General features: G+C 52.7%; 6 protein-coding genes across 6 annotated transcripts; 3 read left to right on the top strand and 3 right to left on the bottom strand.

The window, feature by feature from the left end:
• Positions 1-111: 111 nt before the first annotated feature.
• SLY1 (Vesicle trafficking between the ER and Golgi) lies at positions 112-2,792 on the top strand (the record flags this gene model as incomplete). The annotated part of the gene is made up of 5 exons (XM_024472911.1): positions 112-440; positions 502-727; positions 800-1,185; positions 1,245-2,091; positions 2,147-2,792. The coding sequence occupies exons 1-5, from the start codon at positions 401-403 to the stop codon at positions 2,790-2,792; spliced, it is 2,145 nt and encodes a 714-aa protein (XP_024319549.1). The 5' UTR covers positions 112-400.
• An 88-nt stretch (positions 2,793-2,880) lies between these two features.
• Positions 2,881-7,667, bottom strand: VC83_09496 (uncharacterized protein). Its single transcript, XM_024472910.1, has 3 exons — positions 7,179-7,667; positions 6,601-7,034; positions 2,881-6,167 (listed from the first exon to the last, which is right to left on the bottom strand). Exon 3 carries the CDS (start codon positions 5,937-5,939, stop codon positions 3,462-3,464), a length of 2,478 nt encoding a protein of 825 aa, XP_024319550.1. The 5' UTR covers positions 5,940-6,167; positions 6,601-7,034; positions 7,179-7,667; the 3' UTR covers positions 2,881-3,461.
• Positions 7,668-8,078: 411 nt separating this feature from the next.
• VC83_09495 (uncharacterized protein) lies at positions 8,079-11,071 on the bottom strand. Its single transcript, XM_024472909.1, has 3 exons — positions 10,590-11,071; positions 9,749-10,500; positions 8,079-9,698 (listed from the first exon to the last, which is right to left on the bottom strand). Exons 1-3 carry the CDS (start codon positions 10,772-10,774, stop codon positions 8,812-8,814), a joined length of 1,824 nt encoding a protein of 607 aa, XP_024319547.1. The 5' UTR covers positions 10,775-11,071; the 3' UTR covers positions 8,079-8,811.
• A 133-nt stretch (positions 11,072-11,204) lies between these two features.
• On the top strand, positions 11,205-12,205 carry VC83_09494 (uncharacterized protein; the record flags this gene model as incomplete). Its single annotated transcript, XM_024472908.1, has 2 exons — positions 11,205-11,612; positions 11,672-12,205. Exons 1-2 carry the CDS (start codon positions 11,355-11,357, stop codon positions 12,203-12,205), a joined length of 792 nt encoding a protein of 263 aa, XP_024319548.1. The 5' UTR covers positions 11,205-11,354.
• Positions 12,206-12,317: 112 nt separating this feature from the next.
• SPO14_1 (Phospholipase D1) lies at positions 12,318-18,284 on the bottom strand. The gene has a single exon (XM_024472907.1). It carries the CDS (start codon positions 18,040-18,042, stop codon positions 12,646-12,648), a length of 5,397 nt encoding a protein of 1,798 aa, XP_024319551.1. The 5' UTR covers positions 18,043-18,284; the 3' UTR covers positions 12,318-12,645.
• Positions 18,285-18,968: 684 nt separating this feature from the next.
• On the top strand, positions 18,969-20,965 carry VC83_09492 (uncharacterized protein). The gene has a single exon (XM_024472906.1). It carries the CDS (start codon positions 19,188-19,190, stop codon positions 19,899-19,901), a length of 714 nt encoding a protein of 237 aa, XP_024319552.1. The 5' UTR covers positions 18,969-19,187; the 3' UTR covers positions 19,902-20,965.
• The last annotated feature ends 1,691 nt before the right edge of the window (positions 20,966-22,656 follow it).

Here is a 22,656-nt window from a genome sequence, read left to right as displayed (position 1 = left end):
GAGAGGGAGGAGATGGGAAAGGAGGAGGACGAGGAGGAGCAGGTTTCGGTGTTTGACGTTGGGTCCATTGAAGAAGATCCTTGCCGCACTGGCCACGTCGCGCTTAAGCGAGCTATGAGTTGAGGACGCTATGACGACGGAGAGTGCCGTTGGTGCGAGAGAGCTACTACGGATACAATTATTCATAATACCCTCATTCTCTCAAACCTACCATATTGCAGCTGCTCCTGTCAAAACTGCAAGAGTCGTATGAGAGCATTCCCCGCGCTAGACTGATGCGCCCATCTCCTGCCGACTCTCATCCCCTTCATTCCCTTCATCCCCTTCATCCCCTTCATCCCCTTCATCCCCTTCATCCCCTTCATCCCCTTCCTTAATCAACCACCACACCAGTCGAAGAATGGCGACCACCCACCCATCCCTCCGCGAACGCCAAATCCGTAAGAACCCAAATACCACCTCACACGCTGGAAGAACCAACACTAACTGGGACACAAACAGGCTCCATCGAGAAGATCCTCAATTTAAACCATGCCCAGGATCCCGCAGCCAGCCATGCTGACCCGAGCGCCAGCTCTCACGAGATATCCTCGACGTCCGTCCCGATCCTGGATGAGGATGGAAACCCGATATGGAAGATCCTGGTGTTTGATGATTTGGGGCGGGATATCATCAGCAGCGTGCTGAGGGTTAGCGATCTAAGAACATGGGGGGTCACAATGCACATGTACGAGCCCACTCCAGGAGAGCTCACGCCTTGAAAGCTCACACACCCATAACATACAGCTGACGTCTCTAGGCACATTGCTTCAGCACGAAACCCCATACCCGACGTCCCCGTCCTCTACCTCGTCGAACCCTCCTCCGACAACCTCAAAGCCATCACCACCGACCTAACCCGCGGCCTCTACTCCCCGGCCTACATCAACTTCCTCTCCTCGATACCCCGCCCCCTCCTCGAAGACTTCGCATCCCAGACCGCCGACGCCGGAACCTCAGAGAATATCGCGCAGGTCTTCGACCAGTACCTGAATTTCATCGTCAGCGAGCCGGATCTGTTCAGTCTGGGTATGCGCAAGGATCACACGTACTGGGCGCTCAACAGCGCGAAGACGACGGATCAGCAGCTGGAGGATATAATAGAGCGGATTGTGAGCGGCCTGTTTAGCGTCGTTGTTACTATGGGTATGTTGCCGATTTTCCCGTAGGAGCTGCGCGGGTTTAAGAAAGCTAATCATGGGCAGGCGTCATCCCCATCATCCGCTGCCCCAAAGGCGCAGCAGCTGAGATGATCTCCGCGAAACTCGACCGCAAGCTACGCGACCACATCCTCAACTCAAAAGATAACCTCTTCTCCAGCTCCGGCCGGCCCTCCACATCCACCAGCGGCACCTCCTCGCGCCCCGTTTTGTTGATCCTCGACAGGAACGTAGATCTGATCCCCATGCTCTCGCACTCGTGGACGTACCAATCCCTCGTCCACGACGTGCTAAACATGAAGCTCAACCGCATCACCGTGGAATCCCCTATCGATGAGGAGAACCCTGCAAAGGGCACCACGAAGCGCAGCTACGACCTTACCGCCAACGACTTCTTCTGGACGAAAAACGCCGGCCTGCCCTTTCCCCAAGTCGCCGAGGACATCGACGCGGAGCTAATGCGCTACAAAGACGACGCCGCGGAAATCACCAAAAAAACCGGCGCCTCCTCCCTCGAAGACCTCCAAAACGACACCAGCGCCTCCGCGCAACACCTCAAAGCCGCCATCACTCTCCTCCCCGAGCTGCGCGAGCGCAAAGCCGTCTTGGACATCCACATGAACATCCTCGCCGCGCTGCTGAACGGAATCAAGAATCGCCAGCTGGATAACTACTTCCAGCTTGAAGAAACAATCACGAAGACGTCGAAGGCGCAGATGCTGGAGTTGCTGAATGATGAGGATAAGGGGAAGGAACCGTTGGATAAGTTGAGGGTGTTTATTATTTGGTTCTTGAGCACCGAGCAGGAGGTTTCGAAGGGGGATATGGATCGGTTTGTGGAGGCGTTGGGGAAGGCGGGGGCGGATACTAGTGCGGTGGCTTATATTCAGAAGTTTGTTTTTCCCCTCCCCTTTTTTAAAAATCCCCCCCACTAACCACACCAACAGAGTCCGCGCAACAACCCGCATGACAATGCTAACCTCCACCGCCCTCCCCCCCACCACCCCAGCCCCTTCTTCCTCCTCCGACCTCTTCCGCAACTTCTCCTCCATCTCCAACCGGCTCACCGACCGCCTCGCCGCCACCGGCGTAACCGCCAACTTCGAGACCCTAATCTCTGGTGTAAAAAACTTCCTCCCCGCAAACCGCGATTTGACCATCACCAAGATCACGGAATCCATCATGGATCCCGCCGCCGCGTCAAGTTCGGCGATTGCGAAGACGGAGAATTATCTGTATTTCGACCCCCGCTCCGCCAACGCTCGGGGGACTGCACCTCCGCCCTCCGCGCCGCGCGGTGGGACAGCTAGTCCCATGCCCGGCGGCCTCGGGAGTCTGGGACCCGGCACAGGCGCCAGCTTTGGACAACGCCGCCAGGGGTTCAGCGAGGCGGTGGTGTTCACAGTTGGGGGGGGGAGCATGGATGAATACGGCAATCTTTTGGAGTGGGCGAAGAGGACGGGGGAGGGGGGTGTGGGTGCGGCGAAGGGGGCGGGGAGGAGGAGGGTGGTTTATGGGAGTACGGAGATTGTGAGTGCGGGGGAGTTTTTGGGGGTGGAGATGCATGGGTTGGGGGTTGAGGTGTCTAGCTAGAAGATAGATGAAGAGGAGGGGAGAGGGGGAGGTAGATAGAAGGGGGGGAGGGGGGTAGAGATGGGAGGGTGGTAATGCATGATGATACCTGCACGGCTTGCCGTCATCAACTGACAGGCGGACTGAATCATTGATGGATGATTTGATTGAGCTTAACCATGCTTTCTATTCCGACACTATCTACCACGCTACCAACTAGACCAGGCCATGTATCCAGCCATGGCCCCCTCGCCCCATCCCAACCCAGCCCAGCCCAGCCATGATGTATACACCACCCTTCCCTTCCCGCGAAATCACCGCAATGCACACAAACAACAGAATGATCCCGACGCCATTTTCCCCGTTCTTTTTCCATTTCCCATGCCTCCCATCCATCCCATCCTACCCCATCCTACCCCATCCGTTTCCATTTTTGCGCCCAAATAAAAAAAGAAATCCTCCAGGGATTTATATAATCGAGCCAAACAATGAACATGAATGAAAGCTGAAACCCCCAGAGCTGAACAGACAGGCAGGCAGACGAAATAGAAACAAACGCCTATCCACCACCTTCAGTGCAGTCCAGGCCATATGTGTATCTACACCGAAACCAAATAAATCGCAAGAAATAAAGAGTGGCGTATATCATAAACCCACCCGCGGCCGGCAGTGGTCTAACAAAATAACCCATCAACGCGCGTGCTTCTCATAATTCTCCACCTCCCTCACACCCCTCGACACCAACACCCCCCCAAACTTCTCCTCCCCCCTCACCAACGGCGGCGGCAGCGGCATCGCCCCAGGCTGCGTAAGACCCAATCCCGGCCCCACAGGTGTACTCTGATGTCTCGAATGTCCCCCTCGCGGAAAGGCCACGTTGGCGGACGGGTACCTCTGCCCCTCCTGCATCCCCTGGTGGCTATGGTTATGGTGGTGGGGTTGATTGTGGTGGGAGCTGTGGCCGTGGTTCTCAGGAAACTGATACCCCGCCCCAAAATACGACCTCATATGCGACACCATCACTGGCTGTTCCGGGAACGGGAAACCATTAACATCCGATCTCGAGCGACGATGTCCGTTATCAGGGGCGGCGAGGAGCATGGTTGAGCTAGAGCGCAACGGATACCGTGTCGGCGCTGGGCCATCACTAGCGAGGATGCTGGGGAGGGATTGCAACGACGGCGTTAATGCTGGTGGCGTGCGTAGAGGGGATCTGTATGGGCCGTGGGTTTGGAATACATCGCTAGCGCTTGAGGACGCCGAGAGGATCGAGGGGTGCGCTTCATACGCCCCCGTAGTAACGTTAAGCCGAAGCCTCTGGCTCTGCGCCGTGAGTTCCGCATCCGCGTCTTCAGGGGAGCAGTCGCGGCGCTTGCGTTTATGGTGGAGTGGGCCATCTTGGTTTTCAAAATTGCTATTCGATCTCGACCTCGGGGCGGTGTTGAACTGCAGGTCTTCAGGAAAGCTGTCGAGTGGGGGTGGTAAGGCGCCGCCCATGGATCGGGATCGCTGGTGGCTGGTGGTGGGTGTTTTGCGGCGCCCGCCGTAGCGCATGGGGGATTCGGATTCGTCGCCGTCGAGAGTGATGTGGGGGAGGATCTCGATGTCTGGGAAGACTGGGCTGGGGGAGTTTAGGAGTTCTTGGTGAACACGGTTGAATATATCTCTGATGTCCAGCGTGCTGTAGGTCTTGCCGCACAGGCTTCTGAGCCAGAGAGGGACGGCAGTAGCTGGTGCGGAAGGGTCGACGTCCTCGTAGTTTCCGACATATGGATTTCCCCTCCCACCCCTCGCCTTGGACAATGCGAGGTCATCCAGTCGTTTTTGCTCCCGTTTGCGAACAGCGAGACCCCAGCTCCTGACCACACCACCCTCCTCGCGACGCTCATTCTCGGCGCTCCATTCTTCTAGTCTCTGGATCTGTTTCTGGACAAGATCACACTGACAGCGGGGCCAGTTCTTTGGCTCTCGATATCGACTCCTTTGGTAGTGTTTGCGGCAGTATCGCACCCAAACATGCTCTGGGATGAGTCGCGTGCACATTTTGTTGCGCCCAAAGATGTGAGACACGGCCTTTCGGGGCTGCGAACCGGTATCGCATCCTTCTTTGAACATGCATGTTGAATGCAGGTCCTGTAGTGGTGGTGTATACTGCGAACCTAAATGCAACGCATCATCCAGAGTCTCGGCTTGCGGCGACTCATTCTCGGGATGTTGGGACGAAGGTGGAGTAGGCTCAGATCTCCGATACCTTGCCAACATATCGCTTGTAGGTTGTCCAAACGAAGCACCTGACTGGCCTTGGATATGGGGCTCAGAGAAGGCCCTTTTATGACGTCTAGACTCCATAGCGAACCGGCCCGAGTGAGACTCAAACTCTCGGCGGCTCTCCGATGGTGGAAATGAGTTTAGGCGGTCTAGCTGTGCTCGTGATTGATACTTCCAAGGCGCGATATTTTCTTCGCCAGAAGGGTGAGGCTGGGCAGACACACTTCCAGCTGTCTCAGACTCTTGAGGAGTTAGCGGTGTGTGCCTTTTGATAAGCAAAGCATCCGTTGGTGATGCCGTCCTTGACAGAGCTGGCTGTTCAGAGGTGGCGCTTGTCGCTCTAGCATCGACATCAGCCATCTCACTATCCCTGTAGTGTTCTTCTAAAGTGCTGTCGGCATCCATGAATCGTCCCTCAGCGATTTGAGCCAGAACGTGTATTAGCTCCGCACGAGGCGATGGAGGGTAATGATGGAAGCTGAACGTGGCAGGGGAAGCTGGTGAGAGCGTAGCAGAGTTTGCCAGAATACTGGTCCAGTCCAGGGTAGAATCTGATAATTTGGAACTGTCCGTAAAGTTGTTGAAGACTTGGAACCCGCCAACAGTTGATGCTGAGGAAAGTCTTGAGTGCGTTGAAGTTGATGCAGAAGCAAGAGAAGAGAGGGATCCGCGGCTGTCAGATAAGCTATGCTTGGTGGGATACGTCTGTGATGATTCAAGAGAGGAGTCATGATGATGAATGTGTTTGCTGATTGTCGTATCCAGATCGTGGTTCACTGGTAGTGAATAACCGCCAGCATCCCAGGGCGTCCGACTTCGGATCGCGGCTTCCCCAGTGAGTAGTGGCCGTGGCTGGTCTCCATCGTCGGGCGATGCATTTAGCATCAATCCGACTTCCATTTCGTTATTGTATCCGCGTTGGCAGTAAGATATGTCTTGGTGGAACAATCATCCAGGTAAATGTTTGGTTGTTAGCTGACAACTGCCATCCGATGCTAGTCGAGTGATCGAACGTAGGGGTGTCGACCAGATAAAATGGATCCAGCCTTCCAGATATCTTCTTAATCTTGATGCCAAGGGTAATCAACGTCCTGGCAGACGATGGGGCGAACGAATAAGATCATACGTCTGTTGATATATTAGTGACTATAGTGTCAAAGAATGAAACACTGCTGGCGTCGTTTTCTTCTCCGCTATAAACCTCGCATGCATTTCCCGTTCAGGACGCCCAGAGGTAGAGATGGACAGAGGCAATGTTAAAAGTGTGTTGCTTCTTCTTCGCAGGTGTATGCACAGGCGCCGAGGAGTGAAATTGTCGAAACGCCAGGCACGGCACACTGTATACAGTTCTTTCGCCTGAAGATACCGAGTGCTTGACTTCAAACCACCAACCGGACCGGGTGCGGTGGTAAAACTTAGGTTGTGAGAAGTCCCAGCGGGGGGCATCACCGTCACCGCGCTGTCGAGGCGTAAAATATGTGCTCTAACCTCCGGGACTATGCATGATATATCCGATTCGGTTGACATGCATGCAAATCAGAGAGATGGAATGCAAACCTACAGCAGTATCTCACTTCTAGCTCATAAATAGAAGATCTATTGCCTTCAGACCTTGGGACTATCCTGCAAGCCGTTGAAGATCTGTGAGTTTTGATGTGCCTGTCACTTCCCTCCAGTGCCGGCCAAAGTAAGAAGGAGTGAGGATTTAACGTTGCGTTGGTGGGCACACGAACTGAAGAGCCAATGAGACGATAACGACAGGAGTTTGATAGAATAAATATGTTGTATCAAAAGTAATGAAATATGACAGAAGAGACAGCTAGTAAAGGAAGTCGCTCGTTTGCATAAGGCCAAGATACGCCGTTCGTATCGTATCATCCAGGGAAGGAAGAGAGGAAGGAAGACGGTGGAATCTGTGACAAGCAGTGTCGTGGTCTCGGCGGCACCTCGCACGGCAGCATCCAGTAGGGCGGAGTCTATTTGTGGGAGAAAGGTCTAAGAAGTATAAGCCTGTGTGCTACATGTAGTCTCACATCCCACGCCATAGGGTGTGTGTGTTGGGGGGGGGGTTGAAGGGGGGGGGGAGGGGGGGGGAGGGGGAAGGCAACAGACAAGGTGCAAGACAAGACAGATGCCTACCGAAGATGGTGAGTGGTGAGATGCACAGTAAAGCTATGTGCATGCAGTCCGGCAGCCATAGCGAGATCATCAAGTGTTAGTTTAGTGTAGTGAGGGTGAGGCTAGAAGAGGAAGGTTGAGACAGGGAGGGCATGGTATCGTTATCATGGGGGAAGGAGCTAGCATAGTAGAAGAGTAGAAGAGTAGAAGAGTAGAAGAGTAGAAGAGTAGAAGAGTAGAAGAGTAGAAGAGTAGAAGAGTAGAAGAGTAGAAGCTAAGGGTTGGTGGCATTGTAACGAGTAAGTTCTTTGAGGTTTGAGGTTTGAGGCAGGAGACAGGAGGCAGTGACGGTCTGTAGCGACACTCATGGTCAAGGTTCATGGGCCATGTTTCGGTACTCGTGGCCGGCTCATGGCTCACAAATTGCTCATAGATTGGCCCATAAATTGCTGATGGGTAGCTGCTTTTGAAGCTTAATGGTGTGTTGTGGTCAGTGGTTGTTGTTTGTTGTTTGTTGTTTGTTGTTGGTGGTTTGTGAGTGGTGGCGGTGGTGGTTTGTGGGTAATTAGGCCCTGTGGTGCGTGCTGTGGTGATGGTGATGTTGGCCTGTTTCGGAATCTGCAGTGCAAATCAGGACCAGATAAAGCCGTTCTGCGCCTCCATAGTGCGAGGAGCCGAGTATCCAGATCGCGATCGGCTGAAACCACTGCGTGTCCGTGTCGCGCCGCACCGGCAACAATAAAAGAAAATACTAAAGGAAAATACGGGGCCAACGCACCCACACCGCACTGCAGCACGCTAGAGTCGCGGTATCCGCTCGCCGGACACTTTTCCAACACACCATGTCTGATCGGCCACGTCTGATCGGCCACGTCTGATCGGCGGGCACGTCTGCTTGCGGCGCCCCGCACTTCGTGGATTGGGGCGCAGCAGTCGCGCGGGCCGGGTGGAGTGTTTTCTTCCAACGAGGTCGTTAGTGGGGAGAGATGTGATTCTGGCATGGCGATCGGGATCGTGGGGGGAGGGGAGGCATGGGAGGGAGGTGAGGTTAGGGCTTGGTTTCAGGGGGTTGGGGAGTTTGCATGATGGGGGCTGGGTTGGTTTATTGGGTATTTGTGTTCCAGTGAGCTTGGACGTATGATGCTTGCATCGAGAGATGCAAGCATAGTTGAATCGACTTATCAACCTCTTGCCCCTTGATAATTTCCACCAATCTGGAAATCCCGACCGCAGGAGACAGCGGAACAGAATCATGAAGGGAACGCTGAGCCGAGGCTTGTTCTTCCAAAAGTTCATGTGCACTTGAATTCCACATTCACCGCGTCTCTGGGGGATTTGAGAAGTGTCCGGTCAAATCTCCATAGCTTCTCTTTTGCCAATTTCTTCCATCCCAAGTCTATTCCCCCTGTCCCGTCTGTAAACCCCACTTCATCGACTCCCCACGGTGCTGAGCACCTCAACGGGTGCACACATGCCCGTAGCTCTCCATAAACGCTATGCTTGGGACCTCCAAGCCTGACTCCTCAAGGTGCACATGCATCGCCAAAAGACCGCCCCTGATGTAAATGTAAATGAACAATACAATGTGTAAAAACCACGCTGTAGGCAGGCAACAACCTCACGCGCCAGTGAAAACCCCTATCAAAACAACAATCTAAAGCTCAATCTCAATGCCCAAGTCAATCGCGCCAATAATATCATCATCGCACAACGGCCTCCTCATCGTCGCAATCCCTCCATTCTGCTTCTGCTTCTCCATCTCCGCGTGCAGCTTCGCCATATGCGGTAGAACCCCCGACTCTTTCTTCGGGCTCAGCTTCGGCGTCGCCACCTTAGCAGGCGTGCTCGCGCCGCTGCCCGACTCCTTATTAACATCGTGCTTGAGCACGGCGCGCGTGCGGACGCGACGGCTATGGTCTACAACCGCATCTTCACCACGCGCAATCGCAGCCTCAATCCGGCGCTGCTCGCGCATCTCGCGCAGTTGGGCAGCCTTGATCTCCTCGTTGTTCTTGCGGCGGTTCTCGTGGTTGATGATGGCGAGGCGGTCCTGCTGGGACAGGGCCTTGGGCCCGGTCTGGGCGGGGGTCTTGTGGAGAGAGGTGCCGAAGGCGAGTTTGGGGCCTTCGAGGGCGGCGAGCTCAGCCTTGATCTCCTCTTGGCGGTCGACGTCGCCGAGGAGCTTGGCTTGGTTGAGGCGCTTATTGAGCTTGTTGCGGTCCACGGACTTGTATTTTGCGGCGAGGGCGCCGGAGCGCCGGAGCTTCTCGGTCAGCTCGGCTTCGGTCCAGCTGCGGTTCACGAGCGCGTCGATGCGTCCCACTTGGGTGGCAAGTTGGCGGCGAGTAGGAACATTGACTTTCTCAACGAGACACGTCTGCATGTAGCGTTTATACTCCGCCTCGGTGATGGGCGAGTTAGAACAGGTGAAGAATGGCCAGGGGCGGACCGCTTTCCCATGAGCGGCAGTGACATATTGTGTTGTGACAAAGGTCTGGCCGTTTTCTTTCTCCAAAGCATACGGTTTACCCTCTTCAAAGCCTGTAAATTTGTTAAACCGAGCCCAGAAGAAACGCAGCAGAAGTACTAACCCATGATTTGAGCCATGCGATAGACATTGTCACCAGTCTCCTTATCCGCCCCAACACTGACACGAACAAATCCACCATGGTATGCATCTTCAAAACCAGGGTAGAAACAGAGCTTCGCGAATTTCGTTCTCCCAATGGACACCTTGTGAACGTCGGGCAATTCGCAGGGCGGAGAGTGTGTCGGCGGGGAGGCGGAACGGGCATGTTTAGGCTTCCCATCATCCCATTCCAACTCGCTATCCGCACCAGCATCGTCATCGGACTGGTCGTGATTGCTGGCCCTGTGGCCGCCATTGCGCTCCAGATCCTCCTTGCGGCGTTTCAAGCGGTCGGCCTTCTCATCTCTAGCGCGCTTCAAGCTGTCGATGCCACTGCTCGCCTCTCCGACACGTCCACCACCAACCTTGGTGCGCTGCCGAGAAGTCTTGCGCTGGTTTTCGTCTAAATCGGCATTGCCAGCCTTGCGCTTCTTGTCGCCTCTCTTTTGCTCAGCCTCGCGCGCGTGGAGCAGTTGGCGCAAAGCCCTATTCTGGCGATCGCGTTCGATTTCCATAGAGCGCTCTGCGAGAATCTCCTCTCGTTTGATCTCGGGCATCGCAAGAATCTCCGCTCTATCGGAGGAGTTCACGAATTTGCCCTCGAGCGGGTATCGGTCTCCATCATCGAACATTGCCGGGCCATTGTCTGAATCCGACTCCGATTCATCCATAGGAGCAGATCGCTGTGAGGCCGGTGACAAGTTCCTCGAAGAACTAACGCAGAGTCAGCAAATGGTACATTGCAACGCGCGACGCGATATTTAAGGCGGGTGGCAAAGTTAGGTCGAGTGGGAAATTCTTACGCTTCGCCCTCTTCTTCCGACTCGGTGCGTCTGCCGCGAGCCTTCTTGGCCGTGCCTTTGCTTCCAGAAGGCGTGTTTGTGTCTGGAGAATCAGATGCAGTTCGGGTAGCCGTGACAGGCACGGTGTCTTCATCCGAAGATGCGTCACCCGCGAGGGCGAGGAGCTCTTCGTCGATATCCGACATTGCGATAGATCGCGATAGATTGCGATAGATTATTTCAAGTATGCGATTATGTTGATTAGGCGTGTGTGAGGCCTGTGTGCCGGCGCTGGCACAAAGGGCCTTGGTGAATTCGTGTGCTCGTCTACAAGGGGTTGCCTCGGGAAGCGCAAGGTCAGATCAAGCGAAGTAGTGAAAGTTCAATATGAGAGACTCTCAGACTCGGTGCGATGTATCGGAAAAGTTTGTGAGGCAAAGTAAAGAAGTAGAAGAATGAACTTGTGAGGTTGTTGGAAGAAGAAAGAATAAAGAGAGTTGGCTCGATGGAAATGGAGGGCGATATTTGGTTGCAGAGGTGGCTGAGGGTGCACGAACTTTATCGCGGAAAATACTTTTTCCGAAAACCTTTTATATTTCCCGACCATGCGTCAATGGCCAGCCATCATCGGAATGCCAATAATGCCTTGATAAACCTCGAACGCAGCAACAAACCAACAATTTGAACCTCGAATCTCTCAGCTCCAATCTATCTACACGCTTATTTACTACATATTTGCTATTTATTTACTGCTCATCTGGCTAAAACTTTCTTTATATAGCCACAATGGCACCAATAAGCACCAAACCCGCAGCCCGACTCGTCCGATGCAACCTCCCAATATATGATTTTCTAACCCCACGATTCTCCCAAACCATCCGCACACGAGCTCTCCACACATCACCTCGAGACCGCACCGCAGCCGCAGCAGCAGCTGCACCCTCCCCCAACACCCCTCCCGCAGCCACGTCGTCCACCCCATCACCGGCCTCCAAGCCTTCCAAGCCCCTAACCCAGGCCCAACGAGACTTCCTCTCCAGCGCCGTAAGCCTTCCCCTTCTCCTCCCCCTCTCTATCCTCGAGCCTCTCTAACCCACCCCCAGCTGCGCGTCAACCAAGCTGGCGAGCTCGCCGCAACCCTCATCTACCGCGCCCAAACCCCCCCCATCGTCGCCTCCCACCCCCACCTCCGCACTCTCATGAAACACATGTACGACCAAGAAGCCGCCCACTTCTCCACCTTTAACGCCCTCCTCGCACGACATCGCGTGCGTCCCACAGCCCTCTACCCCGTCTGGGTCGCCGCCGCCACCGCGTTAGGGTGGGGTACCGCGTTCCTTGGCCGCGAAGCAGCGATGGCGTGTACGGAGGCGGTGGAGACGGAGATAGGGGGGCATTATAATGAGCAGGTAGCAAGCTTGTTGGAGATGGTGAAGGGGATGGAGGAGGAGGCGGTGGAGGTGGGGGAAGAGTTGAGGGGGTTGGTGGGGGAGATTAGACGGATTAGGGATGAGGAGTTGGAGCATTTGGATCATGCGGTGGAGAATGATGCGAGGTTGGCGGTGCCGCATGAGTTGTTGACGGGGGTTATTAGGGTGGGTTGTCGGGGGGCGATTTGGGTTAGTGAGAGGGTGTAAGTAAGTTGGGGGTGGGTGTGGGCGTGTATGTCATATAGAGGAAGAACATGTACGAATATGTATAGCTGTCATATTATATAAATCGTTGTATTCCAAGAGAGGACAATAAGGATGTCCAAAGATATTACACATATTATGGCATTGTTATACTATGTTTAAACAAGTCTATTCGAACAGACTACGAGAATACACACCATAATGGCTAGACCATGCACCCCCCTTCGTCACTCCCCACCGACTCCAAATCACATCAACGAATATGTACGGCTCTCTAATATCAATACTTACGTTCGAGCTTTCCCCATGCCATCCAACCCACACCATCTCTACTCCCTTATCCTCCTACATTCATCTCGCCTTGTTTAATCACTAAAAAAACCCCCGTTAGCCAAAATTCCCCTCCCAACACCAAACAGCATTCTCGGGGAAGGAAAAACTTACTAAATCTGCAACGGCGCCACCTGATCAACCTGATACAGCCAATTACTATTGTGCTCCTCCGACTTCAACCACTCCGTCGGGAACTCCACCAAATTCCCCTGCACAAGCTCCAGCATCGACAAAGCCTCCTCCCTCGTCAACAAGTCCTCCGCAGCCGAGAACCCCTTCTTACTCTTCGTCGTCACGCGCCTGCGCCTTGCCCTCGTCGAGCCTTGGTGCGTGGGCGCGGCAGCCTCGGCCGCGCCAGTAGTGGTCGTAGTAGGCGGCAGCGCAGAGAACGTAGTCGTGCGCATGGTCGTCGAGTCTAGGCCCGTAGTCGGGACGCGACCTGCAGCGCTGTCGATGGTGCTCCCGCGATCGACGGGCGCGGGGGACTTCTCGTCGAATTCTGGTCCCTTGCCCTTGGAGAGTGTAGCTTCCTTCTCGCCCACATAGGAAAGAGCTCTATGTCTCGCGTCCGCAGCGTCAGCCCACTCCTTCATGCCGCCAGTGGGATGTTCATCGTCGTGACCTGCGCTCAGTTTCTCAGCAACGTTCGTTATGGTCTCACCCAACACACCCAGGTTCTGCAGCGGCATGCTAGCACCGGGTGGTCCACTCTTGCCTTTACTTTCCTGCTCCTGTCTGCCCTCGCTCTTGACACCCTGGGACTGGGCAAAGCGCTCGGAATATGCCTGGAACTCGGTGTACTCATGCCAGTTGGTCACTTCGTTGTCGGGGTTGCAGCGGAAGACGCGGCGGAAGATCTTGGTGTTGTTCTCGGCGATGCGGGTCCATACGTTGTCGAAGAAAGTGTCGTTGAGGGGATCGCGCATGCAGTCCTTATCCACGAGGGCACACGTAATATCCGCGGTCAAGGGATTGAACGCGGCATTCTTCCCACCCTTGGAGTCTCTGTACACCGGAGGACCGCCAATATCCGTATCATCGACGACAGGGAGAGAAGGAAGTTGAGAAAGCTGCGACAACCCCAAAGTCTGCGTGTTGCTACGGGTCGAGAGAAAAGGTGGTAGACCAATGTTACCGCTCTCCTTTTTCTGCTCAGGCTCTTTGCCGGTCTTCGATTGTCGTTGATGCGGCTGCTTCGGATGCTGAAGAGTGCCTTTGCCCTCAGGGGCAATATCGGCGAGCAGAACCTCGCATCCACTAACCAGTGTCGAGTCGCGGCCACGGATTATTCCAGTCTTCTCAGCCTGTACCATCCTATCCGGGCCATCACCCTCAACTTCTACAATCCCATTCTCTCCCTCGTTTGAAGACTCCGCGCTGACATGTGCGCGCATGAAGTTGGAATTACCCTCCCCATCCGTATCAATGCTATTGTTGAAGCTAGGCAGGCTGCTATTCTGAGCAGTCGTATCTGCCTTCTTTCGCGCCGGACGGGCCTGGCCGCTTGCAAACTCTTTATCGGAGTCGTCGTCATAGACACCATCCATTCTAGACTCAAACAGCTCTTCCTCTCGGTCTAATTCAGCGCGACGCTCTTCTTCCATGACATCGTCTACGTCAACGCCGACATGCTCACGCATAAGACGCATTCGCAGTGTGTGCGCAAAGCGGCCCACCTGGAATGGCTCTCCGCCCATAGTCGACCAGAGGACATCAGTATCTCTAACGACAGCAGCACATTCAGAATCTCTGGAGCCAAGCATAGACCTCTCGTTGATATTGGCCGATCCAATAAGTGCAATCCGATCATCCACAATAATGACCTTGGCGTGGATATACAGCTGCTCCGTGACCAGCGTCTTGTTCGGCCCAATCTTGCCCCAAGCTCTCAAGCTGTAAAAGGAGACGAAATCCTCAGGCTCGATACCCTCATTCCTCAGTCGCCCAAAGATGGAGTTCTCGCCACGCGAGATACTGCGGAACTGGCACTGCATGATCAAACGGACACTGGTTCCATCAGGTGCATCGACCGTGTTCTGGAAGCCGGGCATGAGTGGGATGAGGATGACAATGCGCCAATTCTCATTGTTTTTGTACGCCCTCACTGCGCGCTCGACGATGGCATCACCGATCTTGTTGACAATCTTCACGTTCATAGTCTCACAGCTCGTAATGAAGAACTGGTTCTCCATGTAGACGAAATGCTCCGACTCTTCAATCATCTTGCAATACGCGTTCATGATGCTGTGTTCAGTGTCATCAATTCCCAGCGACCAGTTGGACGCTGATCGCAAGATCTGCACTTCACATGTGCCGTTCAGTCCAAGGCTCTCGAGCTCAGATTGGCAAAAGTCAGGCGGAGGTAGCAGGAACGGTGTTGGCCTTGTTGGCTTTCGGCCTCGCAAGACGTAATTCCAGCGCTGGACAAAGTGTCTCGTCAGATCGCGAGCAGGCTGCCCAACGACCTGCATCGAGACGTCGTGCCATGGCATTCTCGGTGTCTTCGAGCGGTCGTACATCTCAGCATACGGCGCGTTCAATTGGAAGAAATCCTGCACACGGGGGTTCGAGTAGTCCTTTCCAGGCCATAACTGGCAGTGGTCCGCATCCTTCGGCTCATCTGAGTGTTCAAATCCAGTAGGCTTGTCGTCACAAACAGAGTGCTGCGGGGTATCCCATCTGCCAAAGCATAAATCGATGCCTCCAACAAACGCCACCGTGTGATCGACAATGCAAATCTTCTCGTGGTGCGCAAAGAAGAACTGATTCTTCTTGAACTGGTTAGGAGATCTCTGGAGGAAGATGTTCGGATGCAGATCCAGCATCGAGAACTTGGTAAACTCAGAGTCGATGGGGACAGCAGCTTCAACATTACGGTAGATAATGATGAAGATTTTAACGCCTTCCCGGGCCTTCTTCCGAAGAAGTCGATCTAATCGCCACTTCTGACTGATTGCTGCAGGCCGACGCATATACAGCTGAGGACTAAGCCACCAATCATGAATATAGATAACGTCCTTAGCCATGTTGATAGCGCGAGACACATTCCACATGTAATCCCGACCGTCCACAAGCCATTGCGCATAAACTCCCTGCCGGACAGGAGCAAAACTATCAAAGCGATTCGGCTTGGACCACAGCGAGATCTTCATAATGAACTGGATTGACTCCTGGAACTGTTTCATAATCCGTTCGTTCTTGGCCAGAAGATCAATCCTCCTCTCCGAATTGCGCAGCTTTAGCCTGTGATGCTGGGGATATGTCGCCTTGGTCTTGGCTCTAATGGCCATATCCACGGCGTTCGAATCCTTGATCTTCTGCTTCAGCTTCTTCTCCTTGGACACAATCTCAAACTTGGCATCGAGGAAATACACATCGTAAATATGCATATTCTCAGGCGAATCCACACAGACAATATAACTGTGCCGAACCAGGAACCACTTCGGTGTATGCCTCGCAAATATCGCAGTCGGCGTAAGTATCCTCCGGAAATCAATCCCCTTCGACGTCCCAATGACCAGGAACCCCTCCTTTCCATGATAGCTCCCCTCAGCCGCAAGTCTAACACCCAGCGCGGACAGCTCTAGGAACTTGCACAGGCGGTTACTATCAGCCCGGAAAATAAGCCAGCGTATCATCGCCTGCAAATACTCCTCGAGCTTCTTCCGCTGCCTCTCGTTGTACTGCCTCTTGGATTCTCTGGCGTGTATTGAGATCTCTTCTGCAGTCATGCCGGCTGTGCTCTCGAGTTGGGCACTGGATCTCCTGCGGTATCCCATACCTGGGCGTGTCGGCCTCCTTCTCCTGCCAGGCAAGTCCATCTCGCTGTGTGTCGCTTCGCCGGCGGTGTCGTCATCTCTAATTGTATCAGCATCCCCACCTTCTTCGTCGCTGTCGCCTATGCCACGAACGCCTCTGAGGTACGGAAATGCTGTCCTGGGGAACTTTGGCTGTTTTGGTCTGTGCTCTATATCCCTCAGCTGAAGATACTTGTCGGTGCTGGCCTGGAGCTTGTATCGCAGGTGCAGGTTCAAGAAATCCTTCAGGGACCGATCAATAACCCATTTCATGCGGTTCTGGCCACTACCATACTCGAGCATGATGCGATAATTCAAGTGCCGTTCTGACTCGGCAACTTTGCCATCCTGGGTAGTACTACTATCGGTAATCGTGAGCTTCAGCTGTTCAAGCAAGACTGGTATCCTCTTGTTGCCGTGCTCGTCTCTTTGGATCATGCTCGCCAGCATCAAGGCGGCAGGCGCACCAGCACGAAGCTCAGCCATCAACTCCGCGGATTTCTTGTAGTCAACCATATGAGGCTCTTTCTTTTGTCCCAGCAGCTTAAGTCCATGTTTGACGACTCCCCAACGACGAGCTGCCGCTCCGCTAGTTCCTGCACGATCAAAGCCCAAGAATGGCCGCCTGGGCGATTGGCCCTCATTATCAGATCCACCCATGCCCGTCAGTCGTCTGAGTGTGAGTGGTCGGCGCCCAGGAGTCGTATTGGGATCATTCGGGTTGCTCCCCGAGTAATTATGGCCACGTCCTCCCGACACCCATGAGCTCCCCTTTCTCCAAGCAGATCCCATGCCCAGTCTATCTCTTCCTTCTCCTTCAGAAACGCCGCCACGAGGCTCTTCGAGATCATCAGGCATGGTGTTTCGGCGTCTCATCCTGCTAGACGATGCGCCCGCTTCCGCTGAGGTTGACTGGTCGATTTGCAGGCTTCCCCACGGCGGCCTGCGGTATCGACGCTTCTTCTTCACACGTGCAGCATCGTCCACGGTTTGTTCATCGGCTGTTTGCTCCGCATCGGCATCGGCATCACTGCCCTCCTCCTCCAGGGTCCCAGGCACCCCAATCGATGAGCCAAATCTCTCCGCGGTCGGCGAGTGCGGTGCAGACAACGACCCCCCAGCGTAAGATTGTACATTACCCGTGCTTTTGCTCCGTGTGTGTGTATTCAATCCTCCTGTTATCGCCAGAGCTCTCAGTTTAGACATGAGAGATATGCCCTTGCCCTGCGGATCTCCGTCCGCATCAGAGACATCCCATCGCGCCGGTATTGCTATATCCCCCGAATCGGCCCTTGCGAATTGTACACTTCTTCGGCCAGGAGGCGTCTGTGTGCCGTTCCCACTGTAGATAGCGCCGTTTCCCCTGACGCTTGGTGCAGCGGAGATTTGTCTGATGCTCGATGGCCGGGAGATTGCGGATGCTTCTGTAGAGGCAATGGGCGGTGGGGTCCCTAAAAATTCGTGCGGGAGGCCCCCATTCATATAGTCGTCCGCCTCACGTAGCTCTGCGTGGCGTGGTGTTGTGGGCTGGCTGGAGTCCTTGAAGGTCGGCCGTAAATCTGTTGTGGTTGAGCCATCGGTGTTGAGTTCGGTGCGGAGACCCGAATGTCGGAATGCCGCCGTGGGGATGTTCGTAGAGCTTGCAGCCGGCGATAGATTCGCAGGACTCCGCGTCATGGGTGATATGGATGTGTCGTCGTGTTTGGCCATGCCTGCGCTTTCAACTCCTGAGCCCAGAGAGTTCTGGTCGATCTGCAACTGTCAATTTCCCTTACCCTCGTAACCAAAGCATCTATAGCAATGCCTTCAAGCCCAAGCATCAAGCAATATGAGAGGTAGATTGCAATTGAAACATGAAAGTAATTTAATCGTACAGTAGACCACGGTCGGTGGTTGTTGGCTGTCGTTGGTCTCCAGGCCAATTTAATGGATGTCGTTGCGCCGAGACTCCCTAAATCTGAAAGCGCGACCCGCGACCCACGACCCGCGACCATACGTGGAAGTTTATGGTCTCGCAGATGCCACGCAGCTCTGACATATGAAGCCACATATATCATATTCTACTGGCTCTATATAATGGGTGATTACTTCTAATTATTACTCTGTATTTGTTCATTATGCCTCTTACAAAGTTCTCGGAATAGTACAGCAATCAACAGTCGTACTCAACAAAAAGTAGTACCTTGAGGCACACGCACGTCGGAGTTTCGGGATGATGTCAGTTCTCCATATGGGCCCACCAACCCAAGTGAGAGGATATACGACGTTCCTTTTTGTTTTCAGCCTCCAGCATTTAACTCTCTGAGGGGACTTTTCACATTTAACTATAAAGGCTAAAGAAAGGACAGCTTCCTTGTATATAGGAAGTAATTACTTTACTTTGTGGTGTTTCCTTTGACTATTTCACTGTTACTCTAGTTCTACAGCTGTTTTTCACATTCACTCCCCTGTAACGATCTGTTTTGCTTCGTCTTTTACTTTGTTCATCATAGTCGTGCACTACAGCAGCCGCCTTTCCCGACACCTCCTCCCCAGGAACAGTCGCGGGTTAAGTGGCACGAGTTGTTTCCTCTTCGTCTCAGCTCGGAGATGACTTCAACGAGGACGAGGGCTATGTCGACGAGGGCTATGTCGACGAGGGCTATGTCGACGAGGGCTATTTCGACGAGGAAGATGGAGAATATGAGGAAGAAGATGACTTCACATATATTAAAAGGGAGACCAGGCACGAAAGGCCGTCTCGCAGTTCGAGGAAACGCCGTAGGGCGGCGGCTGCTGGAGACGGAGTCACCCTCGACGACGAAGACGCCGGTGCAGTGGAAGGAGGAAAGCTCGACGCTGCCATTAGGTCGGAGATGAAGGGTCTCTCCCCCCACATGCGGCCCTACTATCATCCCCACAGTCGCATGTCAGGACTGCCATACAAGAAAAAAGTAACCTCAAGCCTCAAAGTCTGCGTCAGCATGAAAGCGCTAGTACAGCACTTCCTCGCCGTCTTCCCCCCCGACCACTTCTTCGAAGCCCTCACCTTCTTGCACCACTACGTCGACATTATCCGCAGCAGCGCGCTCGGGCAATGCTACATGGAGGGGATCTACTCTCATTTCCGCGCGCGCGCCAAGCTCTTCCTCGACTGGGAATCGGACCCCGAGCGCGAAGTTGAGAGTCCGTATACCAAGGCGCGCCTCGTGGATTTCATGGAGATGTTCCTGGTTGTGCCGGATTATGAGCAGCTCGAGCGAGACGACTTCTACGAGCTCACGAGCAAGAGAATCAATAATCGCCCTGGTAAACCGGTGGAGGCTCATAGTCTCGTAAGGGGGACTGATTTCTCCCTCAGTCGCGCGGTGCCGCCGCCGTCGAAACGGCAGGGTTTAGGTCAGAGATCTAGGTCTGCGCGTGGTCAGCTGTTTGTGCGTCAGTCTGAATGGGCGTCTCTTTTTTTGTCGCTAGGTAGGCTGCCTGGACGGGTTTGGGGGGGGGGGGGGTTCAGCTATGATATGGAGCTACAATTGGCTTTCGGGAGTTGGGAAGGAAATGCAGAAGTGGGCAGCGGTTTGCTTGTTTAGTCGTGGATTTTGGTCAGTGTCTCCTTAGCTAGGCATTTTTTGGAGGTGGCCATCGTCGTCAGATTGCTGCTGGTCTGGGTATCGGGGGGGTTGGCGGTTTGCTGTCGGGTTTGAGGGCCTACGGATCGCAAATGGGCATAGGCTTAGGCTTTGTTCTTAGAACCAGACAAAATGAAGCTTTGTTCGGGGGCAGGTTTCTTGTGTTCGATGCTTCTCTCCTCTGTTTCCCTGTTGACTTCGCTGTGTGTTGATATGATTACTTTACCTGCATGTTGAGACATCTCAATTACGGCGGTCATTTGGATTTGTGGTACGCCGGTTTGTGACTGCCTGCCGTAAGTGGTCGTGTGTTTAAACCCGTAAACATATTACGACATCCAAACCTAGTAAGCGCCCGTAACCACCCGTAGCAACTAAGTAGAGTTGAGGCAAGTAGTAGAATAGTAATATCACACAATACCTCTAGATATACAAGGTTATGTGTAGTGTTATCGTCACCTTCCGGAAGTAGAACGTGTAAGCCAGCTACGGATGACGTCCGCGACATTGTGTTAAAAACCATTGAACTAGGCAAAAGTGGAACGCCCACACTTTCGTAGGTTCAAGTCAGTTTATATTTTACAACACATCCCCTTAGCTTTCTAGACCTAGTATAGGAAGGTCATATGGGACCCCCCTACACTGTCTGTAGTTGTTGTAGCGTATAGAGCGAGTGGAGTAGCTATTTTTGTAGCGTTTGCCTCCTATAGTTGATCTTAGCTACTAACGCTATTTGCGTTCCGCTTATTGTCGCTTAGCTAAGAGTTTTCGGAGTAAGTGAAAGCAGCATACCTAGGGGTATACCGTGTCCTAGGTGTAATGGTGGGTGCACCAGATGTGAGAATCTAGCCACCCAAGGAAGGGATGATTTTACTAAGACAACACACTGTCTTAGGAAAAAGACCCAAAGGGTCGTAGCTTAGACTATTCCACAACGCAGCAATCAGGTGTATGATGTAGTGGAGTGGTTTAGACAAGTTGTAACAAATGTTGAGTCTGAGGTGCACCAGATATGAGAATCTAGCCACCCAAGGAAGGGATGAATTTACTAAGACAACACACTGTCTTAGGAAACAGAGCCAAAGGGTTGTAGCTTAGACTATTCCACAACGCAGCAATCAGGTGTATGATGTGGTGAAGTGGTTTAGACAAGTTGCAACAAATGTTGAGTCTGAGAACTCAGGGGTAAGTCAGAGGTTAGCACCTCACTGACTTTTCAAAAACAGAGAATAACAAGATCAATGCTTGGAAGCTTGGAAAAGACGTAGAAGTATGTGCTAGTCGATTTACTGTATTGCCTGCTTGCCCTTTCTTAAGGAAAGGGCAATCCTATTTATGCCAAAGGAGTGTAGTTCTCTCATTTTCCATGACTTTCCATGACTAACCAGGCTTGGTAAATGTATTAGAAATCAAGTGCGACCCACAACTAGCTTGCTAATCATGTAGTGAACGTAAGAGAATCCCATAGAACCATCTCTTGGGTTCCTAGCCTATAGGAAGTGAAAAGGAGGTCCAAGGTCACAGTACCTATAGACAAATTATGTCATAACTTAACCAATCTTGTGGGTAACTAAGGAGCGATGACGTGTAATGAATCATAGAGGGTTGTAGAAGCTTCTAGAGCTATCGTTCATGTTCCTAGGCCTCTAGTTGGTAGAGATATGCCCACCCCCTTAAGGAGGAGGTTTTCTTAATAACTTGTTCAATGAGTGTCCAAATGATATGCCGTGATGTATGTAGCATAAACAGATGTAGTAGAAGAGTTTGCAGCAATCGTTGAGTAGTATTGCTTCTGTTGTTAGTGTGATAAGCCAAGATATGTATGGTGACTTGTAGGTTTGAGGAGGAGATTTCTAAGTTTGCTCTTAAATTTGATAGCAAACTGAGTGCAATGAATGTCAGTATGACATCGAGGGTATATAGCATGTGTGACTATAGTGCAGTAGCTCCATTAAATCCTTCAATGTTCTTTGGTTTTATAAGTTTGATAGGAGAGATGTTTTCAATTTCACAAATTCTTTTTGCGTCAACAGCATTCACAAAGCTGCCACCTGTTGCACCGCTATCCACAATTTGATTTCTTACTATTCTACAGGTAGCTAAGAATGGAGTGTCATAGTTGAAATGGGATAATGATGAGGCAGAGTGTAATGATGTACGGTTATGCTCGTGCTACATCCCACTGAGCCAAAAAGACTACAGTATTCCGGCTCGCCCGGAATACGCGTAACACGCTTTATATACCACATGTACTGTAACGGCAGCACCCGTTACACAGAGGAGGCAATTCTTGCTATAGAACCTCTGTCTTCTCTAGAGGCTATTCGTTTCCCGACTCATATTAAGCATGCTCTTCTATAGTAGATATCTCATTAACTCTAACTTTCTGCTTCTATAGGCAGTCGCAAGCGCGATGACCACTTCCATAGCAATGGAAGCATTTGCCAAGCTTCATAAGTGATTCTTTCTCAGGATCTTAGTAGGGAGGGCGGTAGAGCTTCTTCTATAGTGCCACTATTTTAACAGCAGTACTAGCAGTAGGGCTTTGGCCACTCTGCTTCTAGTAGGCGAACGGCTATGACTTCATTCTCTTCTCCTTTTCTTGAATTCTCTGTAGGTTTTGGTCCACAAGCATGCATTTCTTCACGAATTCAAGTAGGGTAGTGTCATACTGACATTCGTTGCACTCAGTTTGCTATCAAACTCAAGAGCAAAC

This window comes from Pseudogymnoascus destructans (assembly GCF_001641265.1).
Source record: "Pseudogymnoascus destructans isolate 20631-21 unplaced genomic scaffold scaffold_51, whole genome shotgun sequence".
Taxonomy (NCBI): Eukaryota; Fungi; Ascomycota; class Leotiomycetes; order Thelebolales; family Thelebolaceae; genus Pseudogymnoascus; species Pseudogymnoascus destructans.
The sequence above is the reverse complement of the archived record's forward strand: the minus strand, read 5'-3'. Positions and strand labels throughout refer to the sequence as shown.